The 21,590-nt window shown below is 32.5% G+C and overlaps 1 protein-coding gene across 2 annotated transcripts in view; it reads right to left on the bottom strand.

The window, feature by feature from the left end:
• Spata1 (spermatogenesis associated 1) overlaps nt 1-21,487 on the bottom strand; it is a 43,556-nt gene extending 22,069 nt beyond the window's left edge. The window contains exons 1-8 of one of the 2 annotated variants that reach the window (XM_027935087.2): nt 21,389-21,487; nt 16,123-16,285; nt 11,747-11,853; nt 10,101-10,218; nt 7,325-7,378; nt 7,006-7,237; nt 4,448-4,559; nt 3,510-3,567 (exon numbers count right to left, since the gene is read on the bottom strand). In XM_027935087.2, coding sequence (XP_027790888.1) covers nt 3,510-3,567; nt 4,448-4,559; nt 7,006-7,237; nt 7,325-7,378; nt 10,101-10,218; nt 11,747-11,853; nt 16,123-16,212 — 771 coding nt within the window. In that variant the 5' untranslated portion in view covers nt 16,213-16,285; nt 21,389-21,487. The remainder of the gene's footprint in view (nt 1-3,509; nt 3,568-4,447; nt 4,560-7,005; nt 7,238-7,324; nt 7,379-10,100; nt 10,219-11,746; nt 11,854-16,122; nt 16,286-21,388) is intronic. The other variant, XM_071617988.1, reaches the window with a different exon arrangement.
• Between the last annotated feature and the right edge of the window lie 103 nt (nt 21,488-21,590).

The raw sequence follows: 21,590 nt of genomic DNA, 5'->3' as shown, positions 1-21,590 counted from the left end.
ACATGAGGCTGTGATAATTTGTTATAGTAAAGAGTAGTAGCTACAACCTCACCTTCTGATGGCTAAGACCCATCAATCATCTACACATAGTAATGAGGTGAGCTGAACGTGGCTATGGTAAGAATTACCCTCTCTACTATTTTCAAGTTTTCTTTTTTGGGGGGGTGGTGGGTAATGGGGATTGAACTCAAGGGCAGTCAACCACTGAGCCACATCCCCAGCCCTATTTTGTATTTTATTTAGAGACAGGGTCTCACTGAGTTGCTTAGCACCTTACTTTTGCTGAGGTTGGCTTTGAACTTGAAATCCTCCTACCTAGCCTCCCAAACCACTGGGATTATAAGTGTGTGCCACCACACTTGGTTATTTTCAGGTTTTGATTATGGCACAAGACTCTACAGTTCCTCTGGAAGTCTGATAGTGCTTCGTTATTTTGGTAAGGAAAAGGCAGTTCCATCACATTTTACTTGGCCCTGTCTTGTCTTAAGTTCCTCATTGCCCATGCTACAAATGTCAGAGAGGCATTATGGGGATTCTGTCAGTTGCTAACTCCTTTTAAAGTATGCATTCGGAATCCAGGAAACAACTATAAGGATTTGCAAACCCTTTTGGCACACCATAAGGTAGATTTAGCCAAAACTTTCTTTATTATCTGACCCCTTTATGCATCCATGCTATTGGTGGAACACAAAGGTATTCAGGTCCCAGAGATTTTAGTCAAGTTAAAACCATTGTTCACTAATCCAAAAAGTATGGGTACTTAATTTTCTCCAATGAAGTTCCCTAGTAACAGCCTCTAATCTCTTTAAGTCAGATAAAAGAGAAAATTTATAGTCCGTTTTTACTTGTGGCTGGGCAATAGGGTCTCTCCTGAAGAATACCTGGCCTCTCTTTCACTCAAGGGGCTTTAGGTATGTAAACTAGTTGAAGAATGGTAAATCAATAAGGGGATATGGTTATTCCAGGTAGATCTCCATTTGCTAAAACAAAATAAGTTTTGATTACACAGATAAAGAACTTACTGATGCACTTGCCCATTGAATTCTGAGGAACACCATGATCAATTAGTATTAAGGATACCTTGAATCTTTATTGTTAAGGATTTCTCAAACATCCTTATAATCATTCTGGTACAGCTTTTTATTGTAAAGTAAAATGGTATAAATTAGCCACTCAAATCCTGTGATCTCTAAGGAAACCAAGGAATACATTCCTGTCTTCATTTCAGTCCACATAAAACTGTCATTATAGGGTTTTGTTAAGAATGCTGGGCTTGCCATTCCAATATATTCCTTACCATTTGATTAAATGGATGAAGGGGTCTATGAAAACCAGTTGCTATCTCCTGACATCTTTGCATTTCTTGCTCTCATTTTTCCAAGAAATTTCTAGCATTCTAAATTTATTTAGCATAGTTATCATATAGTCCAGGTTCTTGTCAACCTATTTGTCAATTTAGCAAAATATTTTTTACCACTCACAACTGCTTAAGCTAGCACATTAAATTCAGAATCTCTGATGAGTATACCCATACTTTTAAAATTGCATCAATCAACAGTTATAGTCCTTCATTTCTGGTCTTAATCTATTCCCAGTAATATTCTAAATTTCTACTAGCACAAATTAGCAAAATTTTGTAATTATTTTGTAATAACAAGTTTGAGATTCTCATTTTCAAGAGTTTGTTTCTCATATTTCACTTTCTATATCAAATACTGAATCAGTTCAGCACAAGTTTAAACAGGAAGGAATTTTATAAAGGAAATTAAGTGCAACAGAAAGACTGAAGGAGCAGGTTCTAGGTTTGCTCCCCTGGAATGACTTTTCCATTACTGAAATTACTATCTTTGAGGCCATCACTAGAACTAGGCAGAAAGCAAGAAGCCAATTCATATGGAAGTCTTATGCTATATGATAACAAAAAACTACTATAAAGCCTCTGTAATGAAGGTGGTATAGTACTGGTGTAAGACAGAAAAAAACGATCACTGAACAGAAAAGGAGACCAGAAATTGTCTAAGACCTTATTTATGGTCAGTTGCTTTTTGAGTAACACAAAAGGAAAAATAAAATATCAACAAATCACGGAGAAGAACTGGATATCTGAGGAAAAACTGAACTTCAACTTCATTCTGTACATTGAGATGTCGTGATTTTCTTCAAATTTCTCTTATTTTTGCAAGGACAAATTATCACAGGTTGCAAAAGAAAGGAGGTATTGATGGTTTGAAGAGAAGTACGATATATGATTACACTGACTCTGAACCATGCACAGCCAGAGGAATGAGAAGTTGTGCTCCATTTATGTACTATGTGTCAAAATACATTCTACTGTAAAATTAATTAATTTAAAGAAATTTTAAAAAGAGAGAAGATATGGCAGAGTTGTTTAGAAGAGTAGCAATGGATCAGGAATACATAGTGTATGGCAGAATTAAAGACTCATTTGAGGTTTGTTGTTTTGTAAACTAGTGTTGGAGTTTTGCTGAATGAGTAGGAAAGACTTATAACCATGGAAAAGTTAATGTAATCTGTAATTTAGTTTGTTGATCTGAAAGGTAGATAATAGAACCTTCTTAAAAAGTTGTTCAATTAAATGGACTAACATATGAAAAGCATTTAGAACAGTGGTTAGCTCAATAAATGTTATATAATTAGTTGTTGCTAGATTGTTATTATTATTTAGAGTTGTTATAAAAAGATGAATTCTAGAGCCAGCCTAGACCCTGACACCTCTAATCCCCTTTCCAATATTTACTAGCTGTACTTATGATTTGAGCAAGCCACTGAATCTCTCTGTGCCTCAGTTTCCTCATCTGTAAAATGGAGATGATAATCATGACCTGGCTCATAGGGTGTTTTGGGGGATTAAATGAATCAAAATGTGTAAAACACTTAGTGACAGTTAGTTGGGACTCATTGTTAGCTATTATTAAAACTAGTATTTTTAGCAGCTAAATTAATCCTACAAATATTTTCAAAATTCTCCCGTTTCTCCATTTCTAGAGAATGAGCTGGTGATGTGGAACAGCGTTTGCTAACTCCTTTAAACTATTACTATTCAAATTAGATAACATATCCAAGGCCATAGAGCTAGTAACTGGTACTAACCACCTACTACTGTACTTCCTAGAAACACACTAGAGAAATCTGTTCTAAAGAGATGAATTAATCAAAGACAGGTATCAACATATTAAATTACAATTTAGCTACTGAAGTTGCCAGTTAGGTAAAGGTCAGTGTACCTTAAAAGTAGTAATAACATTTGAGATGAAAATCCAAAAAGTCTTTGGTGGATAACCTAATTTATCCTCTCTCTCATTCAGGCATAAAAGCAAAAGCAAAAGCTGGACTACCAGTGACAGTATTGATATTAGAAAAATAGACGTTTTCTGGTATTACAATCAGAAAACTTAAATTTTATCTTAATCTTCAGTATAATTTCAATTTCTATATGTATAAATATTATGATATAATTCTGAAGTTAAATAAAAATTTTAAAATCATACCTGACTGTCCTGTCTTCTACTGTTGGTTGTATCTTCTTCATTTTTCCAAAGAAACTGACTTAAAAGGACAGATTTGAAAGTCATATTAAAATATAATTCCATGAATATTAACTTTCATATTCACATATGAATATTTTACATATTTTATTTGGTGTATATAAATCCAAATATAACATTAAAAATTTTAAATCAGCCTGAAAACTGGGTGGGAGGTGTGCTTCTGTAGTCCCAGTTACTTGGGAGGTTGAGGTAGGAGGATCACTTAAGCCCAGGAGTTTAGTACCAGCCGGGGAAACATATTTAAATTTCATCACTTTAAAACAACAAAGCCTGGAGTTATTATCATATTTTCTCTCAAACTCTTAATGATTAACATAAACTACATTTAGTATGAGTTAATAAAATCATATTTCATTATACCATAGCTAAATTCAAATCATAGTCCAATGTCTCTGACAAAGTAAAGTAACTGAAAATTTTAGAAATATATTTTTATAGTTTGTGAATAAAACCCTCATCAAAATTTCAAAAGACTATAAGCAAAACTGTTATCTAAGTACTCTAATTTTTAATGAAATGATGGCAATGTAAAACTCAGATATACTGATTAGTTTATCTGTAGCCAAGAATTTAAGAGAGGTAGAAGAATTAGTCCTAAACAAAGACAAAACAAAGAGAAATTTTTCTGTCATCAATTGTCCCTGATGACAAAAAGACCACAATATCAATAAACTTAATAAATCATCCCTCATTATATTGGAGAGGAACATTCATATATAACAATAAATATGAGAATCAAGGTAATTATAATTAAAGATCAATAATTTCAATCATATCTTTGTTCCAATTAAAAGTTTTTATATCAGTAGTCTGGACATCACATTCTTTTTCTTATAGTTTAGATTATAACATGTGAAATCAGCATCTGTACTAATCACCTTTTTTTGTTGGTAAAATAATCATTTGAATTTTCCAATGATCCTGGTAACTCAGAATTTCCAATGTGATATTTTACAATCTGGCTTTCTTTTGGAGTGGCTATTTCCTCAGCTGATGTTGATGTGTATGCATGATAAAAAAAAGTTCAGAATATTCAGAAAATACTAAAATAAAATTTTCTATGTATACATTACAATCATGTCCTATATTTCATATTCCTCATGAACTTTACTATATAGAAAACAGGTAACAATTTACAAAGTGTTTTTCATGAAACATTAATTTATGTGAAAAGAAAATTCTTTGGTCAGCTCAGTTTGGGAGACAATGAATTAAACAACACTAAACAGGCACACAACTCCCTTATACACACACACAAGCAACTGTATTGCAGAAGTTTTCTATGAGCAACATGACTCTGAGAGAGGAAGTAAAGTGGGCTCTACCCAAACTTTGTCTTCAAGATACTTTTAACCATTTGTATTTCTAGAGAAATGCAAATTAAAACTACACTGAGATTCCATCTCACTCCAGTCAGAATGGCAATTATCACGAACATAAGTAACAATAAATGATGGTAAGGATGTGAGGGAAAAGATTCACTCATAAATTGCTGGTAGGACTGCAAATTGGTGCAACCACTGTGGAAAGCAACATGGAGATTCCTCAGAAAACTTGGAATGGAACCACCATTTATCCCACTCTTCAGCCTCTACTGAAAGTACTTAAAATAAGCATACTACAGGGATGCAGCCACATCAATGTTTACAGCACCTCAATTCACAATAGCAAAGCTATGGAACCAGCCTTATTGCCCTTCAACAGATGAATGTATAAAGAAAATGTGATATACATATACAATGGGATATTATTCAGCCATAAAGAAGAATGAAATTGTGGCATTTGCCTGTAATTGGATGGAACTGGAGACCATCATGCTAAGTGAAATAAGCCAATCCCAAAAAAACCAAAGGCCAAATGTTCTCTCTAGTATGTGGATGCTAACCCACAACAAGGGAAGGTAGGGAGGGGAAGAATATGAGTTCACTGTATTAGACAAAGGGGAATGAAGGGAAGGAAGAGGGGATGGGAATAGGAATGACAGTAGAATGAACTGGTTATAAGTTTCCTTTGTTCATATGTGAATACATGACCAGTATAACTCCACATTATGTATACCCACAAGAATGGGACCCTAACTGGAATAGGTTGTACTCCACGTATGTATAATAGGTCAAAATACACTCTACTGTCATGTATTTCTTAAAAAAAAAAAAAGGACACCTTTTACCAAAAGCATCTTTTGAAATAGTCTTCTGAGGAACTCTTTTCCTGGAAAATGTTTGTATAAATAAAGAGCATAAAATATCACATAAATTTTCATTTATAGAATCTCCCTTCATTTCAGTAGCATTTTCCATTTGAGTTGTTTTTAATCATTAACATTAATGAACCACATGATCTATACATTAACATAAGATCCATGAACTTAGCAGCATTCATGTAGATTTCCACCCCCCAGAAATAAATTTTTTAATTTAGAAAAAAATGTCAAATTAATATTTGAGAAGTCATTTTGCAAAGGTTGTCAAACTATTTTGCAACCTGAAGCCCACATTCGTTTAATTCAGTTTGGCCACTATAATTTATTTCCTAGCAGGCATTGCCAAATTATTTAGTCTAATGAAAAGAATTTTTTATAAAAGATTTATTCAATGCTAAATAAATAAAAAATGGATATACCTACCATTCCCTCTCCATGCCCCATCAAAATAAACAATGATACAAAATTCAATAGATATCACGGTACATTTTGGTAAGAGTATAGGACATGTATCTGTTGATCTTTGTAACAGTAAAAGCATAATGCAGAGAACGCCAATCAAGATTTGAATAAAATTAAAGTAATATATATATATATATATATATATATATATATATATATAATCATACTGCTGAAAATCAAAGTAAAATCTTAAAGACAGCAGAGGAAAAAAGAGAAATGAAAATAAAAATACAGTAGACCTATCATCTGAAATTATGCAAGCCAGAAGATAATATAGAAATATTTTTAAATACCTAAAAAACAGTAAACAAATCTAAAGAAATTATTCAGAATGTGGAGCACAGAAACAAGGAGATATAAAATATCTGATATAATGGCAAGATTATGGTTCAATAGGAAGTTTAGGACTTGATGATGTTTCAAACTTGGCACTTTCTTTAATCTTAGGCACACTAATATTTACTGTTTATTGATGCCAGTGAGATGCTCAGTGAGAATCTTTACCTTCTTCTTTGTCTGGACATGTCATTTAAAGGCTCAAGAAAATGATATCTGGGAAACAAATATCCAAAGTAGAATCCCAGTATTCCTGAACAGAGTATAAGGTCAAGTGGCTACTGAAGTGGGCAATTACTCTCCATAAAGCTTTGAGTGGTATTTTAATTTACACTGTGGTCCTGAATTATGTACTAAGATACTGAGTACAACCACTTTGGAAAACACATGGACTTAAAATAACCTCTTTGTTGTTCCCATTTTAATTGAAATCACCTTCTTCCTGATTCGTGTTAATAAGGTCTTTCAAAGTGTTTTCTAAGAAATTGGGATCCTTTCCAAGTTCTTCCTTTGACAAAGTTGCACTAACTGGTCTATGGATTGTTCCATCAATTTCAGCAATATCACTATTAGTCTGCTGCCCATCTAAAGTAACTGATGATGATGCTGAATAAACGTTTCCTAAATGGTCCATTACAGGAAGCAAATATAATTCTGGTTGAAGAGCCTAAAACATATAGGAAAATTTAAAAATTAGTTTATAATTAAAAAAACAATTAAAATTAGCATCAATTTAAAATGTCACATTACATACGTATGGAGGAGCAAATGATTTGAGTTTCAGTTCTGGTTCTTGCTTTTCTTTCACCTAGAAACAAATGGATGAGAAAAAAATAAGAGCTTTTGTGAAATTTTCCAATTATTTTTACCTCCACTTTTTTTGTAAAAAGCATATATCTGTATGATATAAGTCAAATTTAAAAACTAATAGCTATGGCTATATTTTAGAAAAATGTAGAATTTAATCCTCATTATACTCATTGCACACCCATTCTATGTCACTTAATAATAATAATTATGGCTATCTTACATGGAGTCACTTTGTGCCGGGCACTGTTTTATGTTATTACATATGTTAGCTCAGTTAATCCTCAACAATTTCATGTGATAGGCACTAACATTACTTATAGTTAACAGAGGAGACTGAAGCAAAAAGAAATTAAGTAACTTGCCCAAGATTTTATAAATAGAAGTTTCCAAGTTAGGATTCAAAACCTGGTAATCACTCCAGAGTCCAATTTTGTAGACTTATTTCCCATATAGTCTACCCCTATAGTTTGCTTTCAATTTATTTATTTTAGCAGATATTGAAGATATACCATATGTCAGGTGTTCTACTTGGTGAGGATACAATGATAAATAAGACAAAGTCACTGCTCTCGTAGACCTCACATTCTACTTGTGAAAGCAGATATTAAATTAAAAAAACAATTTAGGATTGTGATATATGACTCATGAGAATAAAACAGAGTGATATAATAAAGAGTAAGTTGGAGAAAAAAGTTCTAAAAACTGGATGGTCAAGAAAAGTCCTTTTGAAAAGATTATGTATTTGAGCTCGAATGAATTACAAAGAGCAGCCAGCTATCCAAAACTCAGGGAAAGTGATTGCAAGGTAAGTGCAAGGACCGTAAATCAGAGATGTCTGTTATATGTAAGGACCAAAGTAAGATGTTTGGAACTGAAGTATAGAGAACCAAGGAGAAGATGGTAGTAGATGAAATCTGAGTTTTTCCTTATCTCTTGCCTGAACCACTGTAAAAGCCTTCTTGCTGGAATCCCTGTCTCTAGTCTCTTGTTACTTCTCAGTGAGACCCAATTATTGTACTGAAAGCTCTCATCATGTCACTCTATTTTTTTTAAAGCATTCTGTTAGTTGTAGGTAGACACAATGTCTTTATTTTTATTTATTTATTTTTATGTGAGCCACAACCCCAGCCCTCATGTAACTCTATTGCTGAAAAACTCAAGATTTCAGAAAAAAAAATTCAAACTTTTAGTCTGGCATTCAAGATATTCAACAAAGTACTTCATAACTTTTCTCACTGCACACTCAACATAATAGGAATTCTATGTCACTTAATAATAATAATTATGGCTATCTTACATGGAGTCACTTTGTGCCAGGCACTGTTCCCTTTCCCACAGCTAATGTTTAATGAAATGAATCAATTCTTTCTCAGTTGCCTGCTTTCTTACTTCCATGCTCATCTTATTTTCTCTACTCAGAAAGCCATTCACACACTTTATTTTTACAAGACCAAATATTTCTTTCAAAATCCAAATTTACATATTGCTTCTTCCTCAAATTTCTCTACTCTGCTTTCCTCTGCTGAAAAAAATCTTTTTTTTCTTTTCTGTGACTATAGATAATATTTTACCTTCACCACTTATTTTACCATTACACTGAACATACTTTAAGGGAAGAATTCATATCCATTTTTTGGCTTTCTAGAAAATAAAATATCAATAAATATTTGTTTAAAATAAAATATTAGAAGGATTTTAGAAGTTGATCTAAGTTACACTTATGTTCCCAGCTTGGGATTCTGTGGTTGATATTTTATAAATTTACATATAATAAAAAAAGAACAAAAAATTATGTTCCCTTTCTTCTCTGAGGAGAACTAATTTAACAATCAGTAAATTAATATTATGGCATACTAAATAGAACCCCAATAACAAAAACATCTTTAAATTTAGCTACTGATCTAAGAATCCTACATTGCAAATTATAATAGTACTTTGGGTGGGAGAGACTTATTATCCATTATCATTCATTACTTAATTTGTTTGATAAAGATTTAAACCTTTGTTAGGCACTGGTTATAAATACAATGGTAAATAAAGTCCCTGCTCACAAAGGACTAAAATCTAATGATAAGAGTTAAATATTAAATAATCACATCAATGAACACTTGGCAATGACATAATATGTTAACTTGAGTGGCATATGAATATACTACATTTTGAAGTTTAAATGTTGACAATCTTGATTAAAGAAATAAACCTTATATATAGACAGGATAAATCAGAAACTTTGATGTCTGATGGCTTGAGAGATTGGAAATTTTAGTTAAAAATGTCCTCCCTTAGAATATCCTGCCATCAGATTACAGAAACTACCAATAGAAGTGTTCAGTAGGTAATAGCTAACACCAAAAAATATATTGGGGCCATTGTCATTTTAAAAACAATAAGGCTAGTTGTGACCCAAATAAAAAAGAACCCTGTTTTCGCTACAACACAAGTACTTTTTAAAAACATTGTTTAAAAACAATATATATTATTGATATTATTAGTTAACTTTGTCTTCCTTTTCAAGGAAATTGACACATCCCACCATTTTAGTGCCTGGTAACATGCCAAGGAGATCCATTTTTCATGATCTATGTGCTTAGTGATATTTTATAATTAAGATTACATGTCTTACAGTATGTTAAGAAGCTGAGTTCACAAGCATTTAAGATACATAATTTGATAATGAATGCTTTTCTTTAATCAGAAGGAAAAAAAATAAGAACTCTTACCACAGCTAAATTATTTCCAATGCATTTCAGGAATAAAAATTTTTCTGCAACAGCATCTTCACCAAGGAACTCACCAAGTCGCAACCTCAGGGCTTGTAAAGTAAGTTGAGGAGATACTCTGAAATGTAATAAAATTGCCTTATATGAGGTAGAAAGAAATAAAGAGTTTGGATATATTAATGGTTTAATAATGTTAGTTATCTCAAACATAAATGTTGATTTAATTATCAGACAGAGCTTACTATATTACATTTCTACATTGCTTAGCACTTTATAATCTTAAGCAAATATTTTTCAAAGTAAATGATTAAGTCTATCTTCTAAAATTATGCAAACGAATACTATTTATAAAAGTCATTTTAATACTGAAAAGGAAAATGATTGTCTATTTTGCTATTCCACTTCCAAATTTTATGACTAAAACAAAATTTCCGTGTAATTTATATGCTTTTACATATATATTAAAGAATGACTTAGGCATAGATATTTATTTTGGAAGTTTAACAGGAGTAGCTAGTGCTTAAAATGTGTTTAATGATCAATGCTGTCAGATTCTACTACATTTGCCCATTAGGGATCCTTTTCTCAATGTCTAAAATTTAAAGACAATATTATGTCATTGTTCTAAGTACTTGTTTTTTAAAAGATATATTATGGGAAATATTAGAGAATTCATTCAGTGAACAATTGTTTGATCAACAAATATTTATTGTGCACCTATTATGTGTCACATTGTTCTAAAGGATGGGAGAACAGCAATCAACATACAAAAATATATGCCCTCATAGCTTTTATAATCTAGTGATGGGAAAGAAAAATAGCAAAATACATAGTAAAAAACATAATTGATAAGATACTGCTAAGTAAGTAAAGCAGGGAAAAGGAAAAGAGACTGTAGCTGTTATTTAAAATACAATGATCAAAGAATATATACACAAACAAGTCATATTTGGGTACAGAACTGAATGAGATAAGAGGGTAAGGGCAGAAAATGTATTCTAGACAAAAGGAACAGAAAGTACAAGAGTCTTGAGGTAGGGCCATTTCTGATGTGCTCTAGAACAGAAAGGAAACTAATAGGATTGGAAAAGTGATGAGGAAATAAAGAAGAAAGGCACTCAACTAGGTGACGTTAACAATAGGAGGTCAGATCATGTGTCATGTTTCTGTGAATTTGAAAATACACATATACACATATAAATATAGATATATATATACATTTAATTATGTTCTTTGTTTATATTTTTATTTTTTGCCATGCTAGAGATTGAACTCAGAGTCTTGCATATGCAATTCTTTTGCATATATTTTTAAAGAATTCTAAGAAAATAACAGTGGACATATTGCTGTAACCATTATTCACAGCTCTTCATCAGATTTTTAATTTTAGATAATTTGTTCCTTAATTCTTACACATTATACACTATTCTCTGGGTGGCATATTATGGTCAAATGACATCTATTCCTACAGCTATGTTTGATTTAACTACTACATAGTACTGTTTGTCAATATTCATTAAATTAGGAATGGGTCCATGACATGGGCAAAATATTTTTCATTTACAACTTTTAAATTTCTAGGAAATATTTTTCTCTGCAGAAAAAAATATTTTTTAGGTATTTTGTTACATGCACAAAATACTTGCCTTATAAATCCAGCAGAAATAAATTTGTTAATAACTTCTATTGAAATAGTATTTAACTTATAGTTCCACGATCCTTCAGGGACATAAAAAACATGAAGTTCCACCAACTGAATGAGAAGAATATCAATTAAAATGTTTTTAAAATTGAAAAAAACCCAATTGATCTCCTATAGAATTTTAAGTTTAATAAACACAACTGAAATAAACATGGAATAATGTATCCCTCTGAACATACAGACAAAACAAAATAAAACAAAACAAAAACAACCCACAAACAAAATGAAGAACCCCAAAATATTCGTTTGGAGTACATTTCTTTCCTTTTTTAAAATTTATATTTAAGTCCCATAGTAGATACCAGTCACAGTGCTAGGAGCTCAAAGCAGACAGATAATATTGTATAATTGGATCATTATGGGTTTTTAATATGTTTTTTTAAGCTGTAGATGGACATGATACCTTTATTTTATCTATTTATTTTTATGTAATGCTGAGGATCAAATCTAGAGCTTCATACATGCCAGGCAAGCACTCTACCACTGAGCCACAACCCCAGCTGGAATACATTTCCTTTGGAAACACTGTCATAGATGTGGCTTGGCTTCTAGAGTACCTCAATATCCTTGATGAATGGTGTTTTTGTCTGTGGCCTGTAGTAAGAATACTATATGGTAAAGATCAATTTTCTGATCACCAATCTTTATCTCTCCCTGACTTCTCTCTTATCAGTTCCACTAGAGTGACCTTGTACAATCCTTTGCTTTTAGCACCTACAAAAGGGTTCATACTGTGGTTTGTCAGGAACATATTTGCTTCCCAGAGTTCCAGGAAGAATCTATTCTTGATGTAGGGGATGACTGTAAGCTTGTCTGTGCTTGTATAAAACTAATTCTCTGTTAATGTTTTGTTATGGCTCTAATTAGAAATCTTCTGTTTAGAATAGTTAGATGGCTAGAACAGAAACAATTACTGCAGTCTCAATTTTTTTAGTCTAAGGAAGGTTGATACTCACTGCATATTAAACGTGAAAGCCTTGAAATCATTTTACTTTAACTGCAATATTAAATATCTGAGAAAACTTTAAAAGTTTTAATATGACCTATTATTATTAATATTAGTAATTTTTATTAGACATAAAAATGGTCCCTGAACTAAAGGTTTTGCTCAAGTTTTACCAAGTAAATTACTTCTATATTTTTGATATATGAAAAATAAACCAACAATTCAAATGTTTGCATAGATCAGATAATAAAATTTGCCACATTTTGCATTTTGAACTGCAGAGTATGTGAAAGATTATTCCCTAGCTATACTATTAAGTATCTGTAAAACCTTAACAAGTTTGAAGTAAATATGATTTTATTTTTATATAAATGTTTTAATATGTCACAGGAGAGAAATATTTCTTGAACTAAACATTTATATATATATATTTCTAAATAATAATTCAATGAGTTTACTATAACAATAACATTATAGCAATATTATAGTAATTATAACATTATATTATAATAACATTATAGCAATATTATAAGAGTGCTATATTTCTATAACAAGAAAGTAGTTGAAAAATACTGCAAGTTTTAAAAGTTTATATATTTTAAGGTTAAATATTTTATTTATACTAAAACCATAATTTATCATAATTTTATGTTCTGGCTTTCTGGAAGCAACTCATCAATAATATTTTTATTAAAATCATTAACTACTTAAGTAATTAGAAGGCATATATATATATGTGTAGGGTACATTTTTTTTAAATTTTAGACTTCAAAGTTGCTATGCATAGTACTGTTAGATTGTGTCTATTTAAAATATCATTATCTTGTTCACCACGAATTTTTTGAAATAAATTTAACTTAAAAAATATTGTATTAAAATATTTATCTTGATTTACTGAATTTTTGATGCCCCCTTAAATTTTGCACCCACAGCAAGTATTTAATTTGCCTTAGACTAGTCCTGGTTCTGTGAGGGATATAGACAAAAATCAATAAATACAAAGCACTAATAGGTTATATACTGTATAAGAGAGGGGTAATTACTAGGAAAAAAGAATAAGAGCAAGGTAAGGAAAATTGAGAGGATAAGGGATAGAGAAGCCTTCAGTTTTACAAAGAATATTTATAGTAGATTTCAGGGAAAAGGTGGGAACTGAGTAAAGATTTAAGGGAAAGAATGAATTAGTCAAGGGAAGAAATAGAGTTCCAGGAAGGGCTAAACCAAAGGCTTTAAGATGACCATTATGAGTACCAGTATAAATGAAGAAGAGAGAGTGGGAAAAGAATAGTAGGAGATAAAAGAGAAAAAAGGAGGTAAGGGGAAGAAATTAAGTAGGGCCTCTGAGCCATTTAAAAGCCTTTACCTTACAAGATAGGAAGCCAGTGCAGGGTTTTAATAGAAGCATGGCAAGACCTGACATATTTTATAATTTTTTATGAAAAATTTGATGCATATATTTTATATACATAAGTAAAAATATTATGAATTTTCAAATAATATAAATATGATTTAGATTCAAAAGTTAACATTTTTCTTGTTAATTCTTTTTTTCTCTCTCAATAAAATATTTAAAGTAAATTAGACATACTCATACTTTGGTATCCATCTTCTAAAAGCAAGGACTTCTTTAATACAGTCACAATACCATTTTCACATAAAGAAAATTAACTATTCCTTAATGTAGACTAATATCAAATCTATAATTTCTCCAATTGTCCACAAAATATTTTTTCAACCTAGAATTCAGTTGAGGATAACATATTGCTTTTAGTTGTTATGTTTTAAAAAATCTCAATTGATTCTTCAAAATATTGAGATTGTTTTTCTTGTTTTTTTTTTTTTTTTTTTTTTTTTGTGTGTGTGTGTGTGTGTGTGGTGATGATGGTGGAATCCAGAGCTTTGCACATGCTAGGCAAATATAAGATCCCCAGCCATAACCCCAGCCCTGTTACATTAAGTTTTTTAAAGTGATAGAGCCAATTATCTTATAGAATGAATTTACCTCATTGTCTTTAAGGTGGCATTTATTTCTCCAACCCCTTTAACTCCTGTAAATAGTCAATGGTACAGCCTTCTAATGACACAAGTTATCCATCGGAGGCAAGAGTATTTTACAAATGGTGACTTATATTTCATATTGCATTACACCATGAGACACAAATTACTGTAAAGTATTTCTACATTTGATAACAGGTTAAAGCAATAATAGCCAAAATAGATTGTAAGGGGCAAAAAAAAAAAAAAGGAACTTATTATGAAACTATTAGAGTAACTAAAGTGTAAGAGGATGGTGACACGGACTAATATGCTAGCAGTAGAGGTGAGTAGTCAAATTTTGTGTATATGTAGAGTTTGGGAGAAAAGACTCAAGTAGGAGTCATGTATGCAAGAAGAATCAAGTATGACTCCAAGGCATTTGGGCTCAAATAATGAAAGAATAGATTTGCAATCACCTGAGATGGTAATAGCCACAGGTAGTGCAAGTTTCCAGGAGAAGGGAAAGATTCCCTATCAGATATGTTATATTTGAAATGTCTATTGATCATCCAAAGAGAGATGTCAAGTAGTCAGTTGAATATATGTAGACATGAATCTGGAGTTTGGGAAAGAGGACTGGGATGATGATAAAAATGTATAAATCCTTACCATAAAGTTGGTATTTAAATCTACTAGATTGGATGAGACCACCATGTAATGAGTGCAGAGAGAACAAAGAGCTGAATCCTGAGATAACCCAATTTTAAGAGGTTAGATTTAGTAATGAAGAGGTGACTTTAGCAAGAAAAGTTTTGTGAAAGGTGAAGGATTGATTGGAATTGGTTTAAGAGAGAATGGAGAAAAGGTATTAGGGATTTGAGAAGGTATGAAACACTTGTGTTGAAGAGAAGAGTGAATGAATAAGTGACAAAGGGTATGAATGCCTAAAAGCAAAAGATTCTACTGGTCATGAATTTAAAGTGGGAATGGTCCTTATACTGGTCTATTTTTATCCATTCATGTTTAGTTACTAAGGAATAGGTGCAGAATAGGTAGAGAAATGAATCAACTAGGTTGTTATTTTGCAAAGGAGTAGAATAGAACAAGAGAGGGGCAAGGAGTCAAAGTGTGAGTCAAGAATGACCAAGACTGTATGAAATTCAAGCCTAAGGAGGGCATCATAGTTGGGTAATAGTGGAGGAAAAAAGGTGATAGAATCACTTCATTGTAGGTCTCAACTTAGATTACTAGAGAAAGTGAGTTAAAGATGAAATAGTAATATCAGTTAATAGGATACATGAAGTTGGGACTCTGGTGCAATCAATTTCTAATACTTTATATAATTCATTTTTGCTTTATCAACTTTTCAAAAACAATGATAGACATTATTTTCTTACCTCTGATGAGGAAGGCTGACTTGGATTGTGAGACATACTCACCAATGTCTGAACAGCTGGATTTTTTCTTGTCTTTTTCTCTCTCTTCATTTAAGCAGTATTAAATTAATTTTATAATACACTTTTGGCTTATTTAAAATAGCATTCCATGTATTTCTGGTCTCTGATTTGTTCAAAAAGTGAAAAGAAAAATATAAAACCTTTAAAGTAGACTCCAAAAGAAAACTTGGAATATATACAATCTTATTATTCCAATTAAAAAAAATCACTAATGAACAGACTGGTAATTGCAATGAAATGAGTGTATATTCTATGGATGGTCCTCCAACTTACAACAATGCAAAAGCAATTCTGTACCTCAAATTTAGAATCTTGATCTTTTCCTGGGCTAGCAATACATGGTTTGATATTCTCTTGCAATGCTAGGCAGGATCAATAAGCTATAGTTCCCAGTCACAAGATTATAAAGATAAATAGTTGATACTTGACAATGTACTGTGTTGCTCAGTCACAATATTCAGTAGGTTAAGTGTATTAAGTGTATTCTATTTTCAACTTTTATCAGGATGTAACCCCATCCTAAGTTGAGGATGATTAAGGAAACTAACTGGTAAGTTACGTTGTAATGAACTTTTGGCAAAAACATATTTTACTATTCTAAACAATTCATTTTCTTTGGAGTCAAAAGTTAAGGTTGAATGTGAAAATGCATTCTATTGTCATGTATAACTAGAACAAATTATTAAAAATTTGTCTAATCTTGTATATTAAATGTATTTTACATAACATAGAAATATACTTTTGGAGTGAAAAGATTAAATACAAATGGCTGTATGTAACAATCAGTCCAGATGAAAATACCTGTCTTTTATATATTGAGCATCATTTGTGTATTATTTTCTGTTTTGTCCTCAGAGTATTTATTGCAATTTAAAATAATGAATTATAAAATTTAAAACACATAAATATATAATAAAAATTGAAAAATAAAGTAGCTAAATTATCTTAAAAAGGAATTATCAAAGTGGTTCCATCCTTAAGAATGTACTAATCATACCAACATCACATCTGAAGCTTTTTTTAAGATTCCAAAGTATGGCTTCATTGGCTTATATTAAAATAGTTATGTAAATCTAACAAAACTTAAAACTCCTTTGATTTGGTACTGATTACAGCCCTTTGAAATCCTACTAGATACCATTTTTTTTTTTAAAATTTTGTCTTCTAGTAATGGGAATTGAACCCAGGTGTTCTAATACTGAGTGACATCCCTACCCCTTTTGTTATTATTTTTAAAATTTATTTATTTTAATCAGGTATAAATGACAGAAGAATGCATTTTGATTCATTGTACACAACTGCAGCACAACTTTTCATTTCTCTGATTGTACATGATGTAGTGGGACACCATATGTGCAACTCTAAAGTTCTTTTGACTAGTTGATTGATTGCTCAAAGAATGCCAAAAGTGAGAGGGATAGTTCTACTGCGCAAAAAGAGAAATCAGAATATAGTTAACCTCAGGTCAGGTGATGGGAGTCCTTATTGACATAATTTTTGATTTTTAAATCATCAAGGGTCAGGTCTATCTGCTCAGGATAAATTCATATTATATCTATGTTCTTAGAGTTTTACATTGTCTAGGTCGTAGTTAACCTGTAAACATCTAATGGTAATTTAACTTTATTTAAGTTCTAATTCATTTAAAGGGTAAATAGATTTTAGGTAAATAGATTAAAATGCCCGAGAGCCCTCTAGAGCCTATATACATTTAGGTTCCTTAGCCCTGGTAGGAACAATTGAGGAATTAGTCTATTTTCCATACAGATCCTAGTATAGACAAAATTACACACTTTTCTTGATTTGGGATTTCGCCCAAGATTTATAAGGGCATTTTAGATGAAAGAGGGTTTGATAGAAATTAACAGAATGATATTAGAATTAGAATGTTTGAAAAGGAATTATGGAATGTTTCCTCCACATAGCTCTTCAATGCCTTTTGAGCAAGTTTAATTTTCATAATCATAAAATAGCAACAGGACATTTTCAGCAAATTTGTTTACCCAACTTAAAAAACAACTTAAGTTTTTAAAAGAATAGAGCATCTTCTTGCCCAGCGTAAAACTTGATTATGCTTCTCTTTTGAATACCTAGCTACAGAGTATCTCCAAGTTTATACTCTAAAAATAGAAAAAGTTTAAGACTGAAAATAATTCAGCTTCAAATATAAAGCAGAATACAGAAAAAAAAGTCTTGTCTTATTCTTCCTGAAGGTCATAGTTAACACAGTGTTAGCGCACAAAAGAAGCATAAGCATGGATTTATGAGAAGTAGAAAGAATAAATTTCCCTCTGTTTATGAAGGAGTACAGTGTTTTTGAATCTTATATAAGTCCATTGATGAAAAACTGCTCTTTCACTTCTCCATGTACCTTTTGGGAAGTCTTTCAAAAGGATCAACAGAGATAAAATAAGTCTATCATTTTTAAAATTAGAATTATAACTACTTAACTGTCAGCTAATACTATCACAAAATACTTGAGATTATCAACTAATTAAAAAGAAATTTTATTTTGGCTCATAGTTTCAGCCCATGATCACTTAGCCATGTCACTTTGGGCCTCTGGCACAGTATCTCAAGGCAGGATCACATAATGTAAGTATTTATCTCATGGTGGCTGGGAAGTCAGAGAGGAAGGGGTAGAGTCCCAAGAGTCCCAATATCCCTTTCAAGGACATATCCCCAATTATCTAACTTCCTTCCATTAGGTTCACCTCCCCAGTGTTCCACTTTAAGAATAATGCCACAGACCACTACCAAGCCATTAGCACACAGGCCTTTGCAGGATGCTTAAAAGCACAAGGTGAAGGTAATATAGTAAGGTAAAAAAATAAAAAATAAATTTTAAAAATAAAGGGTATTTAATTGTACTTCATTTACTGAAAATGGGCTTTACTATCCATACAAGCTGAGCCAAAAATACAATGGAGTCTTATGACCACACTATTACTAGGTATCTTAAGCCTTTTTGCTGTTTCTTATAACTAAATTTCCTTATACTTCAATATCAAAAATAATTATTATTCCAATATATGAGCAACTCCATAAAAAGAAATGCATTACTTATATATACAGTGTAAACATCAGGAGACCCAAGTTCTTTTCTTTGCCATAAACTAGCTGTATGGCCATAAGCAAGTCATTCATTCTTTCCCAAACTCAATTTCCTTAGCCACCATGAAAACAGACTAATATAAGCTCATTCTTTGAGAAAGGAGTCAGAATTGTGAAATCTACCCTTATCTGGCTTTTAAACTACAAAGTAAGGTGCATGAACCTTAAAAGCATTTTATTTATTCAAATACTGAACTTGGAGCTAGTGAACTAAAGAACTTAGGGTACTAATTAAATAAGGTGAAGATCCCAGGTAAATTTAAACTTACAATGCTCTCCTGACAAAACAAAACATTTCTTGCTGTATGGTGTTGTAAGGAATCTCTCCGTGTCAAATTGCTTCACAACACAGTCTGTTCCAAACAATCTAATATGTAAACTCCTATGTCTGATGGATGGTAAAGACCCTTGAAATATTTTAGATCATTTTGGAAGGTCAAAGAACAATTCTTTGATTTGTAGTTCATGAACTATATTTAATGCTAATCACTTCAAATGCAATGAACTTGAAATGGACTTTTTTTTCTTCTTCTTTCCTATTCCAAATCAAATCCTAATAGATGGGCTGGGGTTGTGGCTCAGTGGTAGAGCCCTTGCCTAGCTTGCCTGTAAAAATAAACAAATAAATAAATGTATTGTTCCATCTACAACTAAAAAATAAAAAACAAAACCAAAAACAAATAGACTACCTGGTGTTCTGCGACAGCAATCCACTCTGCTTTTCCAATGAAGTAAAAAAAAAAAAAAAGAAACATTTTCTGAGACTTAACCTAAAATACAACATAGGTTTTGCTTATTTCTCAGCACTCTTTCTCACTCTCACAGAAGGGAGTGGGCCACCTATTACTTGAAAACCTTTCCAGCACATTTCTTAACTAAGTTTTGAAGTATAGTGTATTATTGAAAAATAGAACTTTCTTTGAGGAAAGTTTTGTGTTTTATCTTACACATCTATTAAGTAATTTAAAATACTAGTAGGGAAAAATAATATTTATTTTTCATATTCTTTACCTATGTAATTTCATTTCATTCTTAGAAGCAACTCCAGAAAACTTTTTTTATTTCATTTCAAAATGAGGAAACAGAGGCTCAGTGAAGCTTAAACGGCTTGCTCAAGGATCCCACAGTAAGTAGCAAAATCAGAATTCAAAAACTGGTTCCTAGCCCCAGTTATTACATCTAAGAATTAAATAAAATGCTAAACTTACGCTATACATTTTTGAGGACGGATATTCTATTTAGTAGATAAATCCGGTTTTGTTGACCCAGAGAAAATTATACATGATATTCCCACTATACAAAAAAATTGAAATGCATTCATGTTGAAATTATTCATGTTTACAGAAAACATCAGTGTTTTCGAAGATGGTTTACTTTAACAGAAATAGAAAACAACTGTTTTAAGCGTCATGACACAATACACGTTTCCACGATGACAGATGCATTGGCGGGCCTATTTTGTTAAATCCTCCATCTCTCCTAAAAACTCCTTGGGGGTTCAATTTCAAGCATTAAGTAATTAAAACTTAAATATAAAAAAGAGCAAACTTTCCCGAAGCATAAAAACGTTTTATTTTAAAAAGTACAGTAAGAATTCTTCCAACGGGATGGTTTGGCAGAGATAGCTGTAATCTTCGGCCAGCACCCTGGCTCCTTCACAGCCTTTTCTAGAAAACCGATTTGAGAGTTTAAGAGGCGACAAAAATCAAAAAATTCCGAGATCTTCTTTTCTCCAACGCCCATTTCCCCGCCCGCCCGGTCCCGTGGGCGGGTAACAGGGGCTCCGCGCCCCTTTCAGTCTCCGAGTCCGCGGGTGGGAAGCGGGCGGAGGACGCCGTTGGACAAAGGGTCACCTCGGGACACGACTTACGCGGGTGGGCGGGCGACTCGCGCGGGGCAGTCTGGCTCCTGCGCCTCCGCTGGGCTATCCCCTTCTCTCCCTCAACTCCTGCCGCAAACTCCCTGAGGACAACTGGGGCCTCCCGGTTCCTCAGTCACTAGAGCTTTAGAGACTTTCAAATGTCTGACTTCCCTCACCGGTCCTCTTCAATGAGCCTCTGGTCTAGGCGGCTAACCACAGCTCCTTCCTTACCTCTCCCAAGTCAGCCTACCCGGAGTGGGAACAAGGAGTGCGGCATCCGGCCAGACTCTCTCGGAGCCTCCACACCACGCCCAGGGACCGCTCCGCCCCTTCTTCTCGGGCTCCCTCAAGCTCGAGCTCCCGCAGGGCGAGGAGTTAGAACCAGAGGTGAAGCGCGGCGCGCATGCGCACCGAAGGTTGTGTTACCCAGCTC

The sequence above is a fragment of the Marmota flaviventris genome, chromosome 10 (assembly GCF_047511675.1).
Source record: "Marmota flaviventris isolate mMarFla1 chromosome 10, mMarFla1.hap1, whole genome shotgun sequence".
Classification (NCBI taxonomy): Eukaryota; Metazoa; Chordata; class Mammalia; order Rodentia; family Sciuridae; genus Marmota; species Marmota flaviventris.
The sequence above is the reverse complement of the archived record's forward strand: the minus strand, read 5'-3'. Positions and strand labels throughout refer to the sequence as shown.